The sequence below is a fragment of the Lepisosteus oculatus genome, chromosome 7 (genome assembly GCF_040954835.1).
Source record: "Lepisosteus oculatus isolate fLepOcu1 chromosome 7, fLepOcu1.hap2, whole genome shotgun sequence".
Lineage (NCBI taxonomy): Eukaryota > Metazoa > Chordata > Actinopteri > Semionotiformes > Lepisosteidae > Lepisosteus > Lepisosteus oculatus.
Window position 1 is genome coordinate 19,856,751 of NC_090702.1, and position 19,948 is coordinate 19,876,698.

Genomic DNA, 19,948 nt, shown 5'->3' on the forward strand with positions numbered 1-19,948 from the left:
ATCATTCCTTTTTCATTTCCACATCTCCATGAAACCATTCCCCTCACATCTGTGCATTCTTTCATCTGTTCTGAGTGAAATTAATCCATTGTCTATAGGGGACCCGGAGCCTATCCCAACAAGCAATGCCCACAAGGCAAGACAGACTCTGAAAGGGACACCAGTCAATCGCAGGGCACAAGCACAGAAACAAACACGTACGCATGTACACCAGTGCCAATTTTACCAGCAGACAATTAACCAACCAGTATGGCTTTGGGCTGTGGGAGGAAACCTGAGCACTTGGCGAAAACCCATGCAAACACGGGGAGAACATGCAAACCCAACGCAGATAGCACCCCAGGTCCAGAAATGAACTCAGAACTCAAGAGCCCCTGCACTGAAGGGCAGCAATTCTACCCACTGTCCCACTGTGCCGTCCCAGTGTTGATAATAATAATAATAATAATGAATGCCCATTTCTGTTCAAAACCCATAATGTTGTGCAGTTTAACTATGCATTTCCATTGCTTTCCAGACTTTCAAAAGTTATAATATTTAATATGATTTTGTTTTACTTCTTCTGATTGTAACAGTTTTGTTTAATTCAAGAAAGAACATCTTGAATGTCTTTAAGAACTGTAAATCTCAACTTTCACTAAGTCTAGGTAGAGCTGGGCGATAATTCAGTAACGATAATTATCACGATATAGTTTCCCTCGATATAATTTTAACAAAAGTTTGATAAATGTTTGATATATATGTTTATACTTTGTGCATGGTATGCGCATGCGCACAAAATACTGCGCGAGTGTGCGTGCGTGTTGCTGACCGGGCAGCTAAAAGATTTGTTTAATGTTTCTGCTGTTTGGCAAGTGTTTGTTGTGTTCTTAAAATAAAAAGTTGTTTAATTTACCAATTAACTGTCTGGTTTCTTCAACTTTCACTCAGGAAAAAAAATCTGCCTTTAAACTTGAAAGAAATAATTATTTGTAATTATTTATCGTGATAATTATCGATATTGACTGATATGAAAATCTTTATCGTGATAATGTTTTTGGCCATATCACCCAGCCCTAAGTCTAGGGTTAGGATGAAACCATTCCCCTCCATCATTCAAACATAACAAAGACAATTGGAAATGATCTGTTTAAATGCAGGATTTCAATCAGGTGAACAGCAATTCTCACTAAAGAAATAATCGCATGCAATTTGGTGATGAATGAATGGATAACTACTGCCGGCCTATTTGTCTTACTGTAGCTGGTGGTGAGATCATCTGTTCCCTCATCATTGTAGTTTCCACAGAGCCCACAAGGCCTGCCTTTGTGCTCCTCTGTCATTTTGATATACACTCCAGAGCCCCCATCCCAGGCCAAGGAAAACCCAAAGGTGCTTTTTACCAGGATGTAGTCGGCCAGTCTCTCAATGAACACATTTCGAATGGTCTGGGGTAATGTCAGCCTGTCAAAAACACACATCATCACAGGGTAAGCACCCACACTACCAGGTTTGTAACACAAAAATCATAGTAATCACATTTATTGTAACTAGATCACTTCAATTCACTGCTAAAGTCCTTGTAATGTGATTTAAACCATTCTAAAACAAATCTGGGAGTGTAAATAACATACATGTATTGCTCCACTAATGTGTGTATTTGCTATCTATACAGCTGACTATAAATACTGTATGCCTCTACTTTTGCTATATACCGCTAGTATTATTTTACTTTGGTGCTTCAACTACTACAATTACCCTCATGAGCAAACAAACACCCAAGAGAATCTTCATAAACTTTACGAAGCCATTTCAAAGAAAACTAGGAAACAGGTGTAAATTAAAGAAACTTCATGATACTTTTTCATTAGTGACTGTTATAATTTCAAGCACCTCCAAAGCCACATCAGGCTCCCTGATGTGAGTTTGTAAATAACCGGAGATATTTTACCTGTCTTTTGAGTAAATCAGTAATTTTTTGCTGATGTAATTTTTTGTAAGACATTGGCTTTCTGTATTGGGATCAAATGACACCCACAGGGTCACTCACTAAAGTACGGTCAAAGGAGGAATTTGAACATACAATTTGTTCTCTTGCCCAAGCCTGTATACACTTCCTCTTGGAATGCTGAATTTTAATACTGCTGTATTGTGAGACTCCTCTTACTCGCAGCAAAATGAACTGACCAAAGAAATCCCATGGGCAGACAGTTATACTGAAATCCTCAACCTCCTTCAAAATGGGTCACTGCACCTTCACAATTCAACTTATTTGATCGTTAGCTTGCTTTCATAAAGAAATATCTTGGCACTTTTCAGTGCACAGAAGTAAGTTCATACCCATAGACTGATAAATCTGTTTATTTTTAATACCTGGAAGGTTAATCCCATATCTTGCACCTATTTTTGTAAAAACTAGGTCTGGCAGGCATATACTGAGTCTGCTAATTAAATAACTTTTAAAACCTTGCTCATGCATACGTGACCTAATGAGCCTGTTCAAAATACTAAGAGGCATCAAACTATTAAACAAACATGTTAATATACACAAGAATATATATATCAATATGTAACACTGACGCATATGTACAGTACATATAAAAATGTTTTTTTATGACAGAATAACATTAGATCATTGTTAAATTAAGGTAGTCGAGACTTGATAGTTTTGCTGTGTGTGTAACACTAAAGATCTCAGCACATCATCATCAATAATGGTGTGAAAAACATTTGGTTGCCTAACCATAGTGGAAAATGAATTGTGTAATTTTCAACTTGGTTAGAACTGTAAATAACTCATCCTGTAATTTTACGTATAGCGTTACTTTTGAAATGCGAGTTGAGCAATCCTGTCTTAATGAAAAAGTGGAGAAGACAGCCTTCTCCACCACCTTGCCACTGCCCTTATCCCTTCTCCTTTCTTCTCCTCTGTGAGTTTGCTAAAACTGTCGATTCCTCATTTCCTTCTTTTCTCCCTGGCAGTCACCTGATGCCACCTTTCTTGACTTCATAGCCGGTAATTTGGATCTCCTCCTCGTTGGGGAAGTACAGGCTGAGAGATCTGAGACAGGAGTACACTGAGTCTTCACAGTGCCGGCTGTTATGAACCTGGAAATTAGTGAGAAAATAATTTACCGGGGATTATCCGTGGACCCCAGAGGATTTCTAGAGTTCAGCTCAAATTAAAATGATGTGCTTTCAAAAACATCTGCAAGCGTGGTTCACCTCATTCTGAATCCTTCATATACAGAACATTTATGTGGATAATAACATAGCTGTAATCCTTAGAGGTGCATTAGTCGATTATGCTGTTAAATTACACATTATGGAAATGCTAAAAAGAATCTCTTTATTAAAAATAAATTGCAAGGGTATAAACCAAAATTTGAAGATTAAATGAAATTCCGATGTAATTATATTCTTTAAAAATAAAATTTAAAGGAAATACTCCATCCAGATATCAGTAGGTAATACAGGATATAAAGAAGCTTTCATTTGTTCACCTCAAAAATAAGAAATCCTTTCACGCTTTCTTGTGAAAGAAGCCCAGGCAGAATATTTGTAGCAAGGATTCTTTCCAAAATACACAGAAAAATTTCCTCAGAGTAAATCTGTTAAGTTTCAGCATACGCCCGCTTGACTGCGTTAAAAAACATGTACTGTACCTTCTTTTATTAAGTGTTAAAATTAAATGCAGTGCTTTACAATTTTAACTGTCCAAATGTTTAAACCTCAGTTAAAAATGAAATGTCATTATATTCAAAAAAGACTTCAGCAAGCAATTTTTTAAAATTATATGAAATATAAATTAAGTCTCAATGCTTTTTAAAATTCTACTTTTTTTAGAAACAAAAAATGTTCAACTTTATAAGGGATATACCCATATCGTGTACTGCGGTTCTGTCGTGTGGCAGTCTTTGGCAAGAATGTATGAACATCTTCCTGGAAAGTAATAGTAAATGCCATCAAACGTTTCAAAGTGGTATTGTCCCCATGATCTGCAGATGCCATCCCTGTCCTCTCCATTGTTGGGGACTGGAAAAAACAATAAAAACATAAAAAAAACATTTACTGAAGTTGGCAATGCATGTTTTTAAAGTAATGCAGCTGAGATCACTGAAAATAGCATTCTTGTATATGTCTGTTAATATATTATTAAAACATTTAAAAATCTACTCCTCCCACTTTCAGACACAATCCACAGTATTGAAGACTGAATAATCTTAGGCACACGAGAGCATACAAATGTGACTGAAAGCTCTACAAATCACAATAAATGCTCCAATGACTTTGTACCATTGACTTAAAAAGTCAATACTAACAGGCGATGGCAATTACCAGTTACTAAAAAATGTAAGGTACTGTATGTGATGTCAAATGTCTATGATTTAAAAAAATAGGAGCAAAAAACAAAACGTTGGGATTTAACTCTACAGAAGAGAATCAAATCTGCCATTTCATTCCAGTGTCTTGTAAAATTATACAAATTTATTCCTTTTAAGTCTCATTTAATTAATTTACAAATGGTGTAAAAAATATTTCAAGTGAGTATTTTTAATCAAGACTTCTATTCTCAAACTGAATATGGGTGAAGTTAACTATGAAGAATTTATTTGTAAAAACTGCAAAGAAAAATCCAAAACTTAATATGATGTAATTGTCCACCAGAGAGACCAAGCAGCTTTAAAAAAAACACAGACAAAGTTGTAGAAAAGCACAGATCATGATAAGTGTATAGAAAAATTCAAAGACACAGTACATCCCTTTTAATACTGTGAAGGTGATCATATAGAAGTGGAAGCCACATCACGTCACCCAGATAATGTCAGGATGAACTTGAACGCCCTCCAAAATGAGCAGCCCAGATGACTGACATGGGAAAAAAGTTCCCATGAGTTAACAATAACTCAGCTCTTCCACAAAGCTGTCCTGTATGCAGAATGTCAAACTCACCATTATTCCCAAACGGAGTTATCAATAAAGTTTTTACGTGATACTGCCAACAAATGACAAAAAGGGTGAGATGAAATCAAAATTGGAACTTTCTGGTCTAAATGTAAAGCTTTACATCTGCGTCAAAACCAACACAGAACCCACATCACCCACTCAATATCATCCTTACTGTCAAGCATGGTAGTACCAGCATGTTGTAGCACTGCTGCTCATCAGTAAGGAAGCTTGTCAGGATTAAGGGGAAAATGGATGGAGGAAAATACACTAGAGAAAAGCCTACTTCAATCTGTTAAAGACCTAAACATTTCAGCCGGACAATGACCCAAAGGCACATGGCCAAAGCTATATTGGATTGGCTTAGCAAGGCAAATGTAAATGTTCATAAGTGGCTTAGTCAAAGTCTTGACTTGAATCCAATAGAAAATCTGTCTAGAACGCAAGACCTGATTATTGTTATTAATTACCAGACAACGTGCAAAGAGGAAAGAGTGAAACATGTTCCATCCTGGTCTGGAAAGTTGTTAACTTAAACAAAAAGATTCATACTTGCTGCCAAATGTGCTTCCACTGAGTATTGACTCAGGAGGGTGAATACTTATGCAATCAACCTATTTTGTCATGGAATGAAATGTTGTCAAGTCAATCTTATGATTTTCAAACCCATCAAGATAAACTGATGGATTCCATTAGTGTACCTGGAAAACCTTATGAATTCTGAATAACAGTATTCTTTGAGCCACTAAGATTACTTACCTAAACTGAAACTTATGCACAGAAAGCCCCATTACAAGCAAAGCCAAGGCGGTGTCAAAAGCGTGAATCAAGATATTGAAAATACGGTCATGACAAGGATGCAGGATGCATAAAATGGACATTGGACTGAAGGTCTAAGATTTTGTCCACTTAATGAATAATAGTGCCTACCAGGCTGGTAAAAAGAGGTCACCTTATGAAGCTCTTTTTGGCTGCAAAATAAAATTGTGTTAAAACACATTGAATCTCCCACAATAATTTTTTTTAAATCTGGAATAGGAGGAGGAATTAGAAGAGATTGTTGACTTGACTGAGAATAATATAAGTGATGAGACAGTGGATGAAACAGTTTCCCAAGCTCAACCCGAGCCCAGCACAACAACGGAAAAAAAAACAATTCTCAGAACTATGCATCATCTGTGAGAAGTACGTCAAGTGATTTCATTATTGTGTGTGCTCGACACCTCAGCGGGGGTCATGCTCATGTTACCTGTGGCTATAATTTTAGTGAGGAAGAGGAGAAAGAAGGAACGGCTCACTTGTTTTGTGCCTTCTATGTGTTCATACCAAGGTTAATCTGGAGCAGCAAGCAAAGAAAATGAAAAGACAATCTGAAAAACCATTCCTGCCAGTTCAGTCAAGTGTAGCAGTTCACTGTTCTTGCTCCTGAGTGATGAGTTTTATCAGCTGCACGCAAAACAAGGAGTTTAGAAACAACTGCATACAGGATCACAGTTCACAGAACATCAGATAGGATTCCTAGGATTAGAGGAAATCCCATTGGACAAAGAAATGTCTCTCAGATCAGCAGCTACTCAGCTATATACGAGGATTGGACAAGGTTGTGTGAAGTGCATGTGCAAAAGAAAGGGCCAATCCATGAAATGTTTTTGTTTCAAATGCCATTCTAGTTTTGCTTGCTGCAATAAGTAAACATACTTTTGTAATCATTTTGATTCTTTAATTCATTTGACTAAAATATCAGCTCATTAATATTTTGGCAAAATACGCCATTATGTCGATATTTTTCACTCATATTTTGTCATGAAATATTAAAAATATATACTTTGTCTCAGTTAATTTAAGTTTTTTTCATATACTGCTGAATAATAGTTCACCAATTTGTTGACAACAAAGAGTATTATGTACATATTTTTTCATTCACATATTGTTATTAAAAATGAAAAACGTGCCTGTTTGTCTTACTAACACTTTGCCAAAGTTAATTTCAGTATTTAATACTGTATAATACCTAGGCATTTTATATAATAGTTAGTCAAAGGACTGAACATAATATGTAAATACATTTCTTTCAAACTTTGCCAAAAACTGCCAGGCATTGTATAGATTGTTATACATAGCCTGGATTTTATATTTTGCTAGTACATCATTTGTAATTTAACAAAACTGGAAATCATTGGAGGGAGTGAATACTTTTGCAACGCTCTGCATTCATGATATCCTGTAGTAACCACCTCCCTTTGTGTAATTATTTGACTGGGACTGTTATATTCAGCAAAGGAGATAACACAATATTTGTAGCTTTACCTCAGCCACACTCTATTCAGATCAGGCTGAAAGTCATTTTAATCTGTAAGGTATACCCAAATTTAATGAAACCAGCACTGCTCTGCTCATTTTCTAAGAATACACATTATAAAGCTCCCTTTGTTGTCTGCTGCAATATTTAAAGATTAAGGAAGCCAAAACACTGGATTTTAAATGATGGAATTTAATGCTGGCATATATTTAGTTTCAGTTAAAAAAGACAAGACAATGTGGCAAGTCAGCCACAATGAGTTCATGATATAGCATAACTTTTCTGAATATTCAGACTGAACAAAAGTAAAGCAGGTGTTATGAGAGCCAATACTGAAATAGCAGTGATCATAAGGTTTGCTGGCTAGGTCTTGAAGTAGATATTATAGTAACAACATTAAAAAGAGTAGAGTGTTAACTGAAACTATAGGAGAGGAAAGGAGTAGAGTATGAGCTGAAACTGTAGGACAGGAAAGGAGTAGAGTATGAGCTGAAACTGTACGAGAGGAAAGGAGCAGAGTATGAGCTGAAACTGTACGAGAGGAAAGGAGCAGAGTATGAGCTGAAACTGTACGAGAGGAAAGGAGCAGAGTATGAGCTGAAACTGCAGGAGAGGAAAGGAGCAGAGTATGAGCTGAAACTGTACGAGAGGAAAGGAGCAGACTAAGCTGAAACTGTAAGAGAGGAAAGGAGCAGACTATGAGCTGAAACTGCAGGAGAGGAAAGGAGTAGAGTATGACCTGAAACTGTAAGAGAGGAAAGGAGCAGAGTATGAGCTGAAACTGTACGAGAGGAAAGGAGCAGAGTATGAGCTGAAACTGTAAGAGAGGAAAGGAGCAGACTATGAGCTGAAACTACAGGAGAGGAAAGGAGTAGAGTATGACCTGAAACTGTAAGAGAGGAAAGGAGTAGAGTATGAGCTGAAACTGTAAGAGAGGAAAGGAGCAGACTATGAACTGAAACTGAGAGACTACCAGAGCAGTTTCTGTTTGTCTGGCTATCATTCCACTTTCACTGAATTGAAAATATAGCTATGCAAATGTAATTAAAATGAAAATGTAGTTTAAATGTTGAACATGTGTTTTGTTTCAAATCATGACTTGCCTCAGTGTGTCTGGTGTCTGCTTGATCCACCCAGCCACCTATACGTTATTTGTTTTGTCAGTCCCTTGCCTACTAAATGCATGCATTAACCTGGTCAGCATGTCTTTGTACATGGGGAGGAATCCAAGGTGCTGTGAAAAAAACTCAGCAACGCACACTCATGGAATTGAACCCCGGACCTATGAATTATAAGACACCTACCTCTGCTATTAATGCATGATATTTTAAAAAATCAACAACTCAAGAGTTTCAAGGTGTACTAAGTTGTGTGGTTTGAGTTTGACGACAGAAACAAAGTTGAAGGTTGACATTGCATCCCTGGAGAATGATTACCCAACAATTAGTACCCTCTGTACACGCACCGGTTAAGAACTCTGGAAGCACCAATCATATGTATTTTCTGTTAAATAATAGGTTTTTTTATCCTATGTTCACAGGTAATACCAGAAACAAAATACAGGAAAAAAAGAATGAGCAATACAGTATACATTAATTATACAGTATACTGTATTACAATACATTAAATAAATATGTTTGACCTCATAATAAGAATTTCTTTACAAGCCGCCCATGTCAGCTCTTATGAAAACTATAGAAATACAACTAGAATAAGCAGTACCATAAGTACTCATGAGAGAGCGGGCACGGCAAAATGACAAATCTCTTCTGCCAACACACTAAAAGCTGTCTCTGTTAAAAAATGCTGGCTCTATCATAACAAGCCATGCCAAGACCAAAATACACATCTACAATTTTTTTAGCATTTAATGGAAATGGCACTTAAGGATCTGAAGAAAGGATGTGATTGTTCTTAGTGCTGAGATGACAAACAATCTTCGAATATACTTCCTAAGACAATCTGATTATCTGAGTCCTGTTGAAAAGACCGAATGTGAAAGGTGGCCAGAATACAGGAGCCAATCACTTTTGCTGTGAGGAAGTAATTTACCACAAGACCACTCTTACAAAGGTTTACTGTGAAAATCAGGGCAGCAGAATGGGGAGAAAAAAACACAGTGAAAGCACAGTAAAAGCATGGTGAATAATATAGTGTTATGGCAATGCACAATGGAAAATGTGGGAGGCTATGGCAACACAAACTGTATGGTATTAACATGGTACAATTGCAGAAAAACTTGCAATGCAAGGAAAATGCTCATGGTAAACATCAATAAAGATGAGGCCTTTCATGAAGTTGAGCAGCATGTTACGATTTCCATTTCCATTTCAGAAAAGCACATGGCCTAAGATGACACAATTTACTGAGGATAAATCTTAAAATGCTATGAAATTGTTAACACTAAATACATATTAAGAGGTAGTTACTTATATTACAGTTAAAGGAATAACCTAAAATCTGAGAATACAACAGAATTATCTAATGATTCTATCCTGCATTAAGTAGATTTTATTAGTTCTCTGTTTATTGCTTTGGATATTCACCGGCTCTCTGGAGCTCTCCTTGCTGATATGATCAGTAATTATGTACTTGGCTGCTTTCTGAAGCTATTCATGAAATCAAGTAATGGATTTCCTTTTAAAGTTAATTGCAAACTCGATTTCATCTACATGATTGGGATGTTTCAAATCTAAAATTATCACTTTAAACTACGGAATCATTTTTCACTTGATTTTCAAAACCCCACAATGCAATTATTACCATATTGTGTTGAAGGAAAAATATGCAATTACTGACAATACAGTCTGTAGTATGGGTAGGTATGCAACCAGTTTAATAAACTCTTTACTGTCTCTGAGAAAAGGAAGTTTTGAAATGGGGACAGACATTGTTTTGTTCGGTTCGATAGGCTGCATGATAATTAGTATCACTAAGACGTTTAACAACAGCACAAATTTATTTTTATTCTACTGAATGAATTCAAGGCAAGATTGTAACAAATACCGCACGGTTTTCAAAGAGGAAAATGCTGACTTTGTACTACACAAAGTGCAGTTCTTGGCATTCGTGTACATCCCTCTCATTGTTACAAAATGAATACTGGTACTCACTGATCTGACAACGGTCCCCTAGAGCCTGGAACTGGCTGCATTCGCAAAGACCACCACTCATGCACCAGCCTCCATTCAGGCAACTGCAGGATTCTGAAAGGCAGTACAATCAGTAGACTGTCAGACTCCACTTGCTCCCATCAAGAGCCTAGCCTTTACTTTCTCTAGAACAAACCGAATTGTGTCTTTGAACATACCCTTAATTTACTCTCAACATTTTGAATACACATACACCATGTCTCATTTCACACCACGTGGCATTTCATGTTTTCCACATTACAACTGTCTCTTGCCCGAAAACAATTTATCCAAACAGTCAGACTTTTAAGATGACCGAACTGATGCCTTTAGGTATGCTAAAACCCGCAATTAAAATGTCACTGATGACATCAGTTGAGATACACTATCCCACTCAAACCTTTATATCCACCTACGTACAAGTAAATGGTTTAGTCAGTCTTCATTAAATTAATGAAAAGCTCTGTTCATGGCAAAAACAGTTTTTGCTGTTACACAATAAAGTTAAAGCAAATGAGCTTCCAGTGATAACTCCACAGACTAAGCAAATACCTCAGAGCTCAGTGAAACACAAAACCTAGAAAAAAGAGGGTCATTGTTAAAGGTGAGTGCAAGTCAGTGGTAATTAATGCTTTTAACTTTCTAGTCCACAATCTGTCTCCTGATTTTGTGTCACTTGTAAAACAAAAGGAGTCTCTCTTTCTAATGAACAGGTTTTCTCTGGAGGACTGCAAAACATGTTCTCTTGATTAATGTATTTCTGTAAAATGTTTCTGTAATGTTATGAAATAACAACAAAAAGTATGCTATATAGATTCTCACATCTATTGTTTTTTTAAGCAGATTTGTTTTAAACTTTTCCTTGCTAATCCCTGATACATTAGTGATCTCATTGGATGAGGCCTGAGGTCGCTTGGTGTGGAGCTGGATTAATCTTATAAATTGACCACCCACAGCTAACAGACTATTATGAAAAAAATAAAAGCCACAGAGAAATATATTTTACATAACAAAGTTCTTCAGGTTTTACAAATATATGAAATAATTTCTTGATTAGCAGAGAGTGTTGAAAACCACACCTGACGGTGCGTCGCGAGCCAGAGACCGGTTATGAATGATGCTTCTTTGCTGGGCAGGTTCAGACAGCAGTGGCCTTATCGTCTGCAATAATAATATGACAGAAATCGGAAGTGACATTTCACAGGAAAAAAACACTTTACAAAAGATATTACCTGTTATACTGTATTATATTCCAATAATAATAGCAAACAACTATATTCTGTACTAAATAGGATAGAAAACTTTTTTTTTCCACAAGAGAAAAAGGGGATAAATATTCTGCTTTTTGTGATATGTTTTATTTGGAACACTTTGTTTAAAAGGACAGCAAAATAATTTTAGAAATTTCATATATCATGAGATAAAATTAAGATTAAAAAATCTTTAATAAATTGATAAAATATTAGCAAGCCAACGGGAAACAACCCCCAGTAGCGGTTATTTGCATTGTTATAAAGACATATCAGATTGGTCTCATGTGTAATTGGCTTATTACTATAAATGGAATGCTAATAACTTTGTTATGAGTTTAAGTGAGAGTTGCAGTTATTTAGTACAGTTATTGTTATTTTCTCCTTTAAAACAATTGAAGAGAAAGTTTTTTTTTCATTTAATCATGTGCTATGGACTACCAGCCAGTAACATATCTTATAATGAAATCTGTCTACAAAACAGGAAAAAAACACTTTGTGAACACCCAACATTGAGGCACGTAGCAGTCAATGTAAACTGGAAATAAAAAAACGCCACTCCTTTGAAACAGCACGGAGGTCGTTTTTTGCACTGAAGGGAGGAATGACTAGGAGACAACACTGTAGTACCACAGACGTTTCTCATGGATTCCATTCAGGAAAGGCTTCATCTTAAGCTTTCAAGAGTGAAGACTATAACTGTCATCTGAGAGTTGATCAACATGACTGTAGGCACCTGTTGACCAGGAACCAGTGGCAATGAGGCAGCTGGCTGCAAGAACCATCCTTTGAGCAGCTCGGCCATTTGTATGCTGCACACAAAGAACTCTTTGTAAAATCAGGTGTGCTTCAATATTTTGGTGCCCTTTTTTCTCCTTTCTCTTAGGTATACCTACCCCTTCTCCGAAGAGATCTCGTTTCTGCCGAAGTGCATTAAACCTTTTCCTGGAAGGAACAAAAAGCAACTTGTATTATCAGAGGGCAAGGTGGCTTTTTAAGAAACCTAAGGCACCTACCATGCAATATGAATCATACACATACTACATGCCCACCTCTTCTCTAAGAAGATCTTTGATTTCAAAAGATACTGAAGAAATTTAAAAATAATTTTCCAGCTGAACCAGAGATCACACAATGAACTCAAAATGTCGTTCCACAGCAAATCAGTGAACTAGATGTTACGATCAACAGGGTCTGGACAGTTACATTTGTTTATAAAATAAGTCACAGATGAGGCTAAAATGGGACTACTGTATAGCTGATTTAAAAAACACTCCCTACCCCTGGAAGGATACACAACTTTTATCAGTCATATTCTAATTAAAAAGCTCTTGAACTGCAAATTAGTTCCCACTCCCACTTTCCATAATATTCATTTTTTCTGAATTGTGTCTTCTACAGAGTTGTTTAAATAACATACTATCTTTCAAATAATTTGCCAATACAACAAGTGGTACCACAACTTGATAAACAGTTTTACAGTAAAACACAAGTGACAAACTTTAAACTTTGTAAAATTGATGCTTTATCAGTTTTTCCCACATTCTACAAATTTACGGATGAACACATTCCTGTAGTAAAGAAAACTATGTTTATAAAACAACTCATTTATGTTTTTGATAGTACATGGGGTTCTTTAAATAGTGCTATAAACTTACATTTTTGTAAGTGCACATATTTTATAATACTTGCAATTTATACAATAGTAATTATTTATTAACATATGTAGGATTAAGAATTATTGTATGTGATACAAGAAATATGCAGTAAAGTTGCACAAATATGGTAATCTATTAAGAGTACAAAATGATGGATATATGTTCAATTCAAATAAACTTACCTTTGTGTTCTACTTTGTGGATCTGTAGACTGGCAGTTAAATCCTGATTAACATAGAGACAGCCTAAATTAATAGCCATGGCACAAGAAGCAGTGCTTTACTTCTTAAAACACAGGAATGGTTTTCAATAAATAAATGAAGAAAAAAAAATCCTGCCGTTACTAAAATGTAGTCTCTTGAGAGCTTAACACGCACTTATTTTAAAACACTGTTTGCAATTTCTTTGACAATTCAAGGTTCTAACAATAAATCATGTCATTCAGTGTCTACAAACAAATACAAGTGTATTAAATCTGCCTTGTTTCGGCCAAGGGGGGTCAGAAAGGAATACAGAACGCAATGCCAAATGCATGGTAAGTATTTTAATATTATACATATATTTTTCTTTTTTTGCTTTATGTAAAATGTTTTATACTGAACACATAAGAATACGGAGGCATAACATTTGTTTTATAATAAAGTTGTTTTAATTTTATTTCATTATTCAATTTGAATCGGCAGACGGCTTTGTTCCATGGTATTGAATATGAATACTTCTTGGCGTTAGTTTCATCTTATAACTCATTGCCACTTAATTACAGCCATATTTTATTTATGTGAAATAATGCTTAAATACTGATATCAAAGATATTGATATAAAATCAAAGATCAGGCATCAACTTAATAATAATCAAGAATTATTATACTGAATTATTGAAACTGAGTTTCAATTCTACAACACATTGCGTAGTTTTGTTCTTACAAATCTTAGTTTTCTAAAGAAAATAAATTGTATTTGAGTATAATGAGAGGCAAAAAAACTTTACAATTAAATATTAAAAATGAAACTCGTCTGTTCTTGTAATGGATTTTTCACATCTTATTAGTTAAAGATCAAATGTATATGCGGTCAAGCAACAATTAGGCGAAGACGTTTAGAAAACGAACAATAATTTTAGAAAAATAAACCTTACCTTGAAAAAGAAGCAGTTGGCAGAATAATACTACGATCCAAGGAATCATTAATTTTAAGTTCCTCTTTATGTTCATTTCAGGGCTGCGTCCTATTGAAACCAGCAATCAAAATTATGAGGGCATTTTAGTACATTCGTTTGTCAGAATATTTTGTTGTGCAGTTCCAGGTTTAGCTGTTCTGCAGCAGCAGAGACTCTTTCGCCGACAGTCTTCAGAGGACTTGACAAATCTTCCATGAAAATCTTTTTCTCCCTCTCATTAGCAATGCATAGTGACTCGTTTACCTGTGGGTGGATTAGTTACACTGCCTCACATAACACATGTAAAGTCTATCTGTTCTTATTTGCAGGCTGCATTCGTGGTTAAATAACGTGTTGTTGAACTGAAAAATTGTGCTGCGTCATGCTAAATGAAAACGCAATCTTTTTTTCACAATGAAACTATGAATGAGACGACCAATCCTGGTCTTAAAGGTAAAATATCTGAATATATAAGTGCATTTTAAGTGACAGAGGACAAAAGAACTAATTCCAATACATATAGGCCTAATAATGTGTGAAAAGTCACACCCCAGCAAAAGAAAGTCAAAGTCTTTTCCACTTTTGTTCTTGTCGTTTTATACATGACACAAGGTCGTATGCAAAGACAACGTGAGAGAGCTATATAGTATACAACAGTACACAAAATATGGAGACTTTTACATTGCAATACAAAATTTAGTTTTTAATATAATTGGGACTTATCACATTATATATTTCCGTACATTTATTTAAAATTTCAACAAAGCACCGCAACCACTGTCTCGAAGGTGAAGTTTTTTTTTTAATGAGTTACGATCTACTGTCTTTGCAACTGAACACGGCAAACCAATTACTGTCTAATGTAAGTAGTGAGTTACGGGCTTGAATTATATATTATTGTTCAAAATATCAAAATGTCATGTTGTTATTGTTAAAATCACCTTAAATCTTTAACTTCTCATAAAAACGAGAAAGCATAACAGTGGTGATAAATTTAACAGGCAGAGATCAATCTCATTAAGTAGAAAACGTCACACGAGATGCATGAATAAAAGCACAGAAGAGTGGATACAAATAATTAATCAATACATTTTGAATAATTGCTAAATTCACATTTCAATACAGTATCGATACAATATTTTAATTGTTTTCAATAATTAAGATAAATCTTCGATATCAATAGAAATAAAAAGTATTGTCAGTACGGCTTAAGGGGCTCATTTTATGCTTTGCAATCGACCTTTTCACAATAAATCACGGACATCACAAGGACACATTTTAGAACATGAACTTACGGAGACACCCACGACCTTTTAAAAATATTTTTAAGTTGAAACGCGGAGATGTAAGAACCACAAGTGTTTTTTTTTCTTTTTTGGTGCAGTGTTGTACAGTATTTATTCCTAGTCATTGTGATATTTAAAATCATTATAGACATTAATGTAGTCCTATCATACCAACGAAGTGGCTCAGTGAGTCCAATTTAAGTGTTTTTCGGGTTTTATGTTTTGATGAGGTTTAACCGTTTTCCTTTTACCACGAAAGTCAGCTGGGGAAAAAAAATCTAATTTAACTATGACAATCTGAAGGCTAATTTGTTAAGCAGGGCATTTTCACTGTAACAATTATGAGTGAAATGTCTTGCTTAAAGTTACAACAGCAGTCCTGCCCGAATTGCAAGCCGCGACTATCCAGTCCGATTGCAGAATCATAATCACTGCTCCACGCAAAATTAAATGAAAACTTAAATTTGGAATTTCAGAAAAAGCATTTATCTATAATTTATTCCCAGAAGCTATTTTCTCCATGGGAAACGTTTTAAAACGGTATTCCAAAAAGCTGTGCAACTGCTTGAATAGTTTTGGAAGTAAAATATGAATGTTTAATACTGTACATGTATTCAATGCCTGAGTTAGCCTTAATTGTGCAAATTCATTGATAGCTTTAAGGGTATTTTTCCACACATTGCCTATAAAGCGATTTTAGTGGAGTGTCCAGAAAAGCGCTATATAAATGTAAGCAATTATTATTATTATTATTATTATTATTATTATTATTATTATTATTATTATTATTATTATTATTATTATTATATTCTTACTGTAAGTGCATTTTGAACACCGCTTTCCAAAAAATGATGGGTTTAAGAATACCAATATTTTATATACTAATTATGTCATTGGTAGCTGTAAATATTTAAATTTAACACAGAGACACTTAAGCATGGAAAAAAACCATCTAAATAAAATACACTAAGGTTGAATTTGTTAGCATTCGAATCAAAGGTTCAGGTTTCTGATGAACAGGTAGCAAAGCTTTGGAAATACTGCCCTCATGAGTCTGAGGATCAAATCAGTTGTATCTCAGGACATATTCGTCTGGGACGTCTGGGTATTATATTATCAGGAACGTTAAGGATAAAGTTAGATTCTTTCACTGACGAGCATAAAATTAATCTGAATTCAATAAGAGCAGAAACCAAAATACACTTTATCACCAACTATACGTGTTTTTAAGAAGCAGTTGTCAAATATAGCACTTACCGGATGTAGAAGATGCCGTGGTTTTCGGTTCTGTAAAATGCCCATTGCAGGGTACTTTGCTGTATCTTAATTAATGTCTGAGGACAAATATAACAAGGGTTCTGTACGACGTCACAACAATGGAAGGCACATTTTACCTGTGGTTATTTTTATCTTCACTCAGGTGACACAACTAAATTTGATATGGCAATGTCGTAATACTGCCAAATGACCACACAATTTAATTCTACTATGAAAAAAATCACAGAAGACAGGAACGTTACACATGATACACGAACTAGATGGAAATTCCAACATGTTTTGAATCTGATTTTAAAAATAGCTCCTAGCAAGCTGGAATTCTGTTTAGACCCCACAATCCCTATCAAGTCGTTACGTTTATTTCTGTTTCTTCTATTTTTATTTTTGTTAATAAAAATGCGAGATATTGTAGCTCACAATTGTCAGAAGTAACCAAAATACTTGATTTAGTGTTTCATAAATCCATTAGAATATAACGTGAAAGTAAACATTATATTCTTAGACGTACATTCAAATTCAATAAAGGGCAATTAATAAGATAAATTTAACATATAATAAAATTAAATAACACTGAAAAATGTCTTTCACATTCCACGCATCTCGTATGATTATATTTTTATAAAAAAATGTTGACTTGGGTTTTTAATACTGAGTCAGGAAAGGAGGCAGTGTGGTTATTAATGGGCCTGCGCTTCTTATAGAGCATCCCTGGGGACGGGCTACCTACTGTACTTCGTGGACACAGAAAACACTTTAGATCAGGTGTCTCCAAACCTGATTTTGCAAAGCTCGGTGTCGCAGGAAGCCGGAGCCTACCCGGCAAGCAACGAGCACAAGACAGGGTTCATCCTGGACGGGGCGCCAATCCATCGCAGGACAAGTGCAAGCCAATCATACATGGAGACAATATGGAGGAGGGGGGATATGACACCGGGATTAACCCCTTGCTCTTACCAAGAAATGCCCGTGGATCTTTAATGACCACTGAGAGTCAGGACCTCAGTTTAACGAAAGACGGCACCCACTACAGTATAGTGTCCCCGCAACTATACCAGGGCATTAGGACCCACACAGACCGAAGGGTGGGCGCCCCCTGCTGGTCCCACTAACACCACTTCCAGCAGCAACCATAGCTTCCCAGGAGGTCTCCTATCCAGGTACTGACCAGAGTCAACCCTGCCTAGCTTCAATAGGTAGCCAGTTGAGAGCTGCAGGGTGATATGTATTATTGTATTGAAGTACTAATAAGGTGTCCACTTTTCGGAAAGTGAATATTTGTGAGCAAACCTTGCTCACACTGAACACTATTAGGGGTAAAAGGAGTTAAATGCCAGCTAAACTGGAGAAAAATCAATCAACAAAATGTTAAGTATTCACTAGCATTTGCTATAAAAAATAAATAGTTCCTGTGCACTTAACTTGGACAGGTCATGACTGACTGAATTAACCTCAGTGTGCAGTAATAGTGGTTCACATGATTTCAAAATAAATACACCTCTGTAATCACCATCAGTTAGCTCAAGCAAAGATTCAACTATGAAGACCAGGGAGCTTTCAAAGCAGCTTAGGGATAAAGTTGTCGAAAAGCACAGAACAGGAGAAGGGTAATAAAAAAATTGCAGAGATACCATCACTTTAAGCATGGTGATGTCAGTCATTAAGAATTAGAAGATACCCAGGGACTGCCTAGATCAAGCTGTGCCTCCAAAAGAAGTCAGGATGAAACTGGTAAGGGATGCACCTGTGAGGCTAACATTAAATAGCTACAAAGTTCAATGGCTGAGAGGGGTGGAAAATGAGTCAATATCCCAGTCACTCTGAAAAACTCAGTTATAGCAACTGGCAAAAAAATCATATTCCTTCGTGGAGTTAACCACAAAGAAATCAATTGATACAACAGACAGGGATGCAAAAGCTGCACTATGCTAGTGTGCAACACTGATACAGAATACTCATTGGATCAGTATTTAGATTTTTGATTTGCAGGTTTTGCACACCTACATTTTACCCATTTATGTAGAGCATTTGGGTTTTGATTAAGAAATATTCTAAAAAATCTGTGCACTCTTACGAGACACTATATGGAGCCTCTAAATAATGACTAAAGATTTGTAATTATTTTACTAATAGCTTAGTATTTACAAATAACATCAACACAAAATAGAACAGAAGTTCTTGACAAGTTTTCTTCACTGAATCAATTGCACACTTACCTGTAACTGATCAGTAAAATACTTAAGAATTAGGATAATAAGGTTAACTGTACTGGGGTTCTGCAGTACTAGCAAGACGTCCCTGCCTAAAAAGTAAGAACATTTGTCTAACAATGATGAAATGGTTTCTGGCACAAGAGCCTTCACACCCACACTTCTTTTGACTAGCTGCCAGAAACTAAACTTCAGCTTCATCCAAGCTATACAGTAGTGAAAAAGTCATTGTACCTAAACTGCTGAAATCGATCAAATGCTGTTGAAAAACAAGCATGGCCTATAAAACCAAGACAGAGGAATCTCTTTATATTACTGCAAACGACACCAGCTAATCATATTATTTTCAATCAGTGGTTTGGGTAAGCTGTTGAGTCTTCAGACTGCTTAGAGCCCCCAGGGAAACAAAAGCTGCCTAACACCATTCCAGTAATAAAAATGGCACACTGTGGATCGTTAAAATTCAAATTTTAACTTTGACAACATGCTGTTAAGAAAGTCTAATTGAAAAGGTGTCACTCATTACTAGTTATGCATCCAGCATTATCAGGTCAACCGCTTGATCAAAGTAACGTCTACACATTTTCCATCATGAGTATTGAACACATTTAGCTGAACACACCACTCTTTCCAAAAATACTTTCATACTATGCACTGTGCCTCAGTACTGACAATCACTTCATAAATGCATTTAAATGAAAAGGAAATTGGTTTGAGTCTGAAATATTAAAATTAAGGGTCTTTTCTTTTATTACAA

General features: G+C 35.7%; 1 protein-coding gene across 1 annotated transcript in view; it reads right to left on the bottom strand.

The window, feature by feature from the left end:
• Positions 1–14,754, bottom strand: part of otogl (otogelin-like) — a 74,718-nt gene extending 59,964 nt beyond the window's left edge. Inside the window, exons 1-8 of the mRNA XM_015352926.2 lie at positions 14,400–14,754; positions 13,447–13,489; positions 12,503–12,551; positions 11,436–11,517; positions 10,339–10,431; positions 3,860–4,014; positions 2,966–3,087; positions 1,238–1,443 (exon numbers count right to left, since the gene is read on the bottom strand). Of these exons, the coding sequence (XP_015208412.2) occupies positions 1,238–1,443; positions 2,966–3,087; positions 3,860–4,014; positions 10,339–10,431; positions 11,436–11,517; positions 12,503–12,551; positions 13,447–13,489; positions 14,400–14,475 (826 nt within the window). The 5' untranslated portion in view covers positions 14,476–14,754. The remainder of the gene's footprint in view (positions 1–1,237; positions 1,444–2,965; positions 3,088–3,859; positions 4,015–10,338; positions 10,432–11,435; positions 11,518–12,502; positions 12,552–13,446; positions 13,490–14,399) is intronic.
• Positions 14,755–19,948: the final 5,194 nt, after the last annotated feature.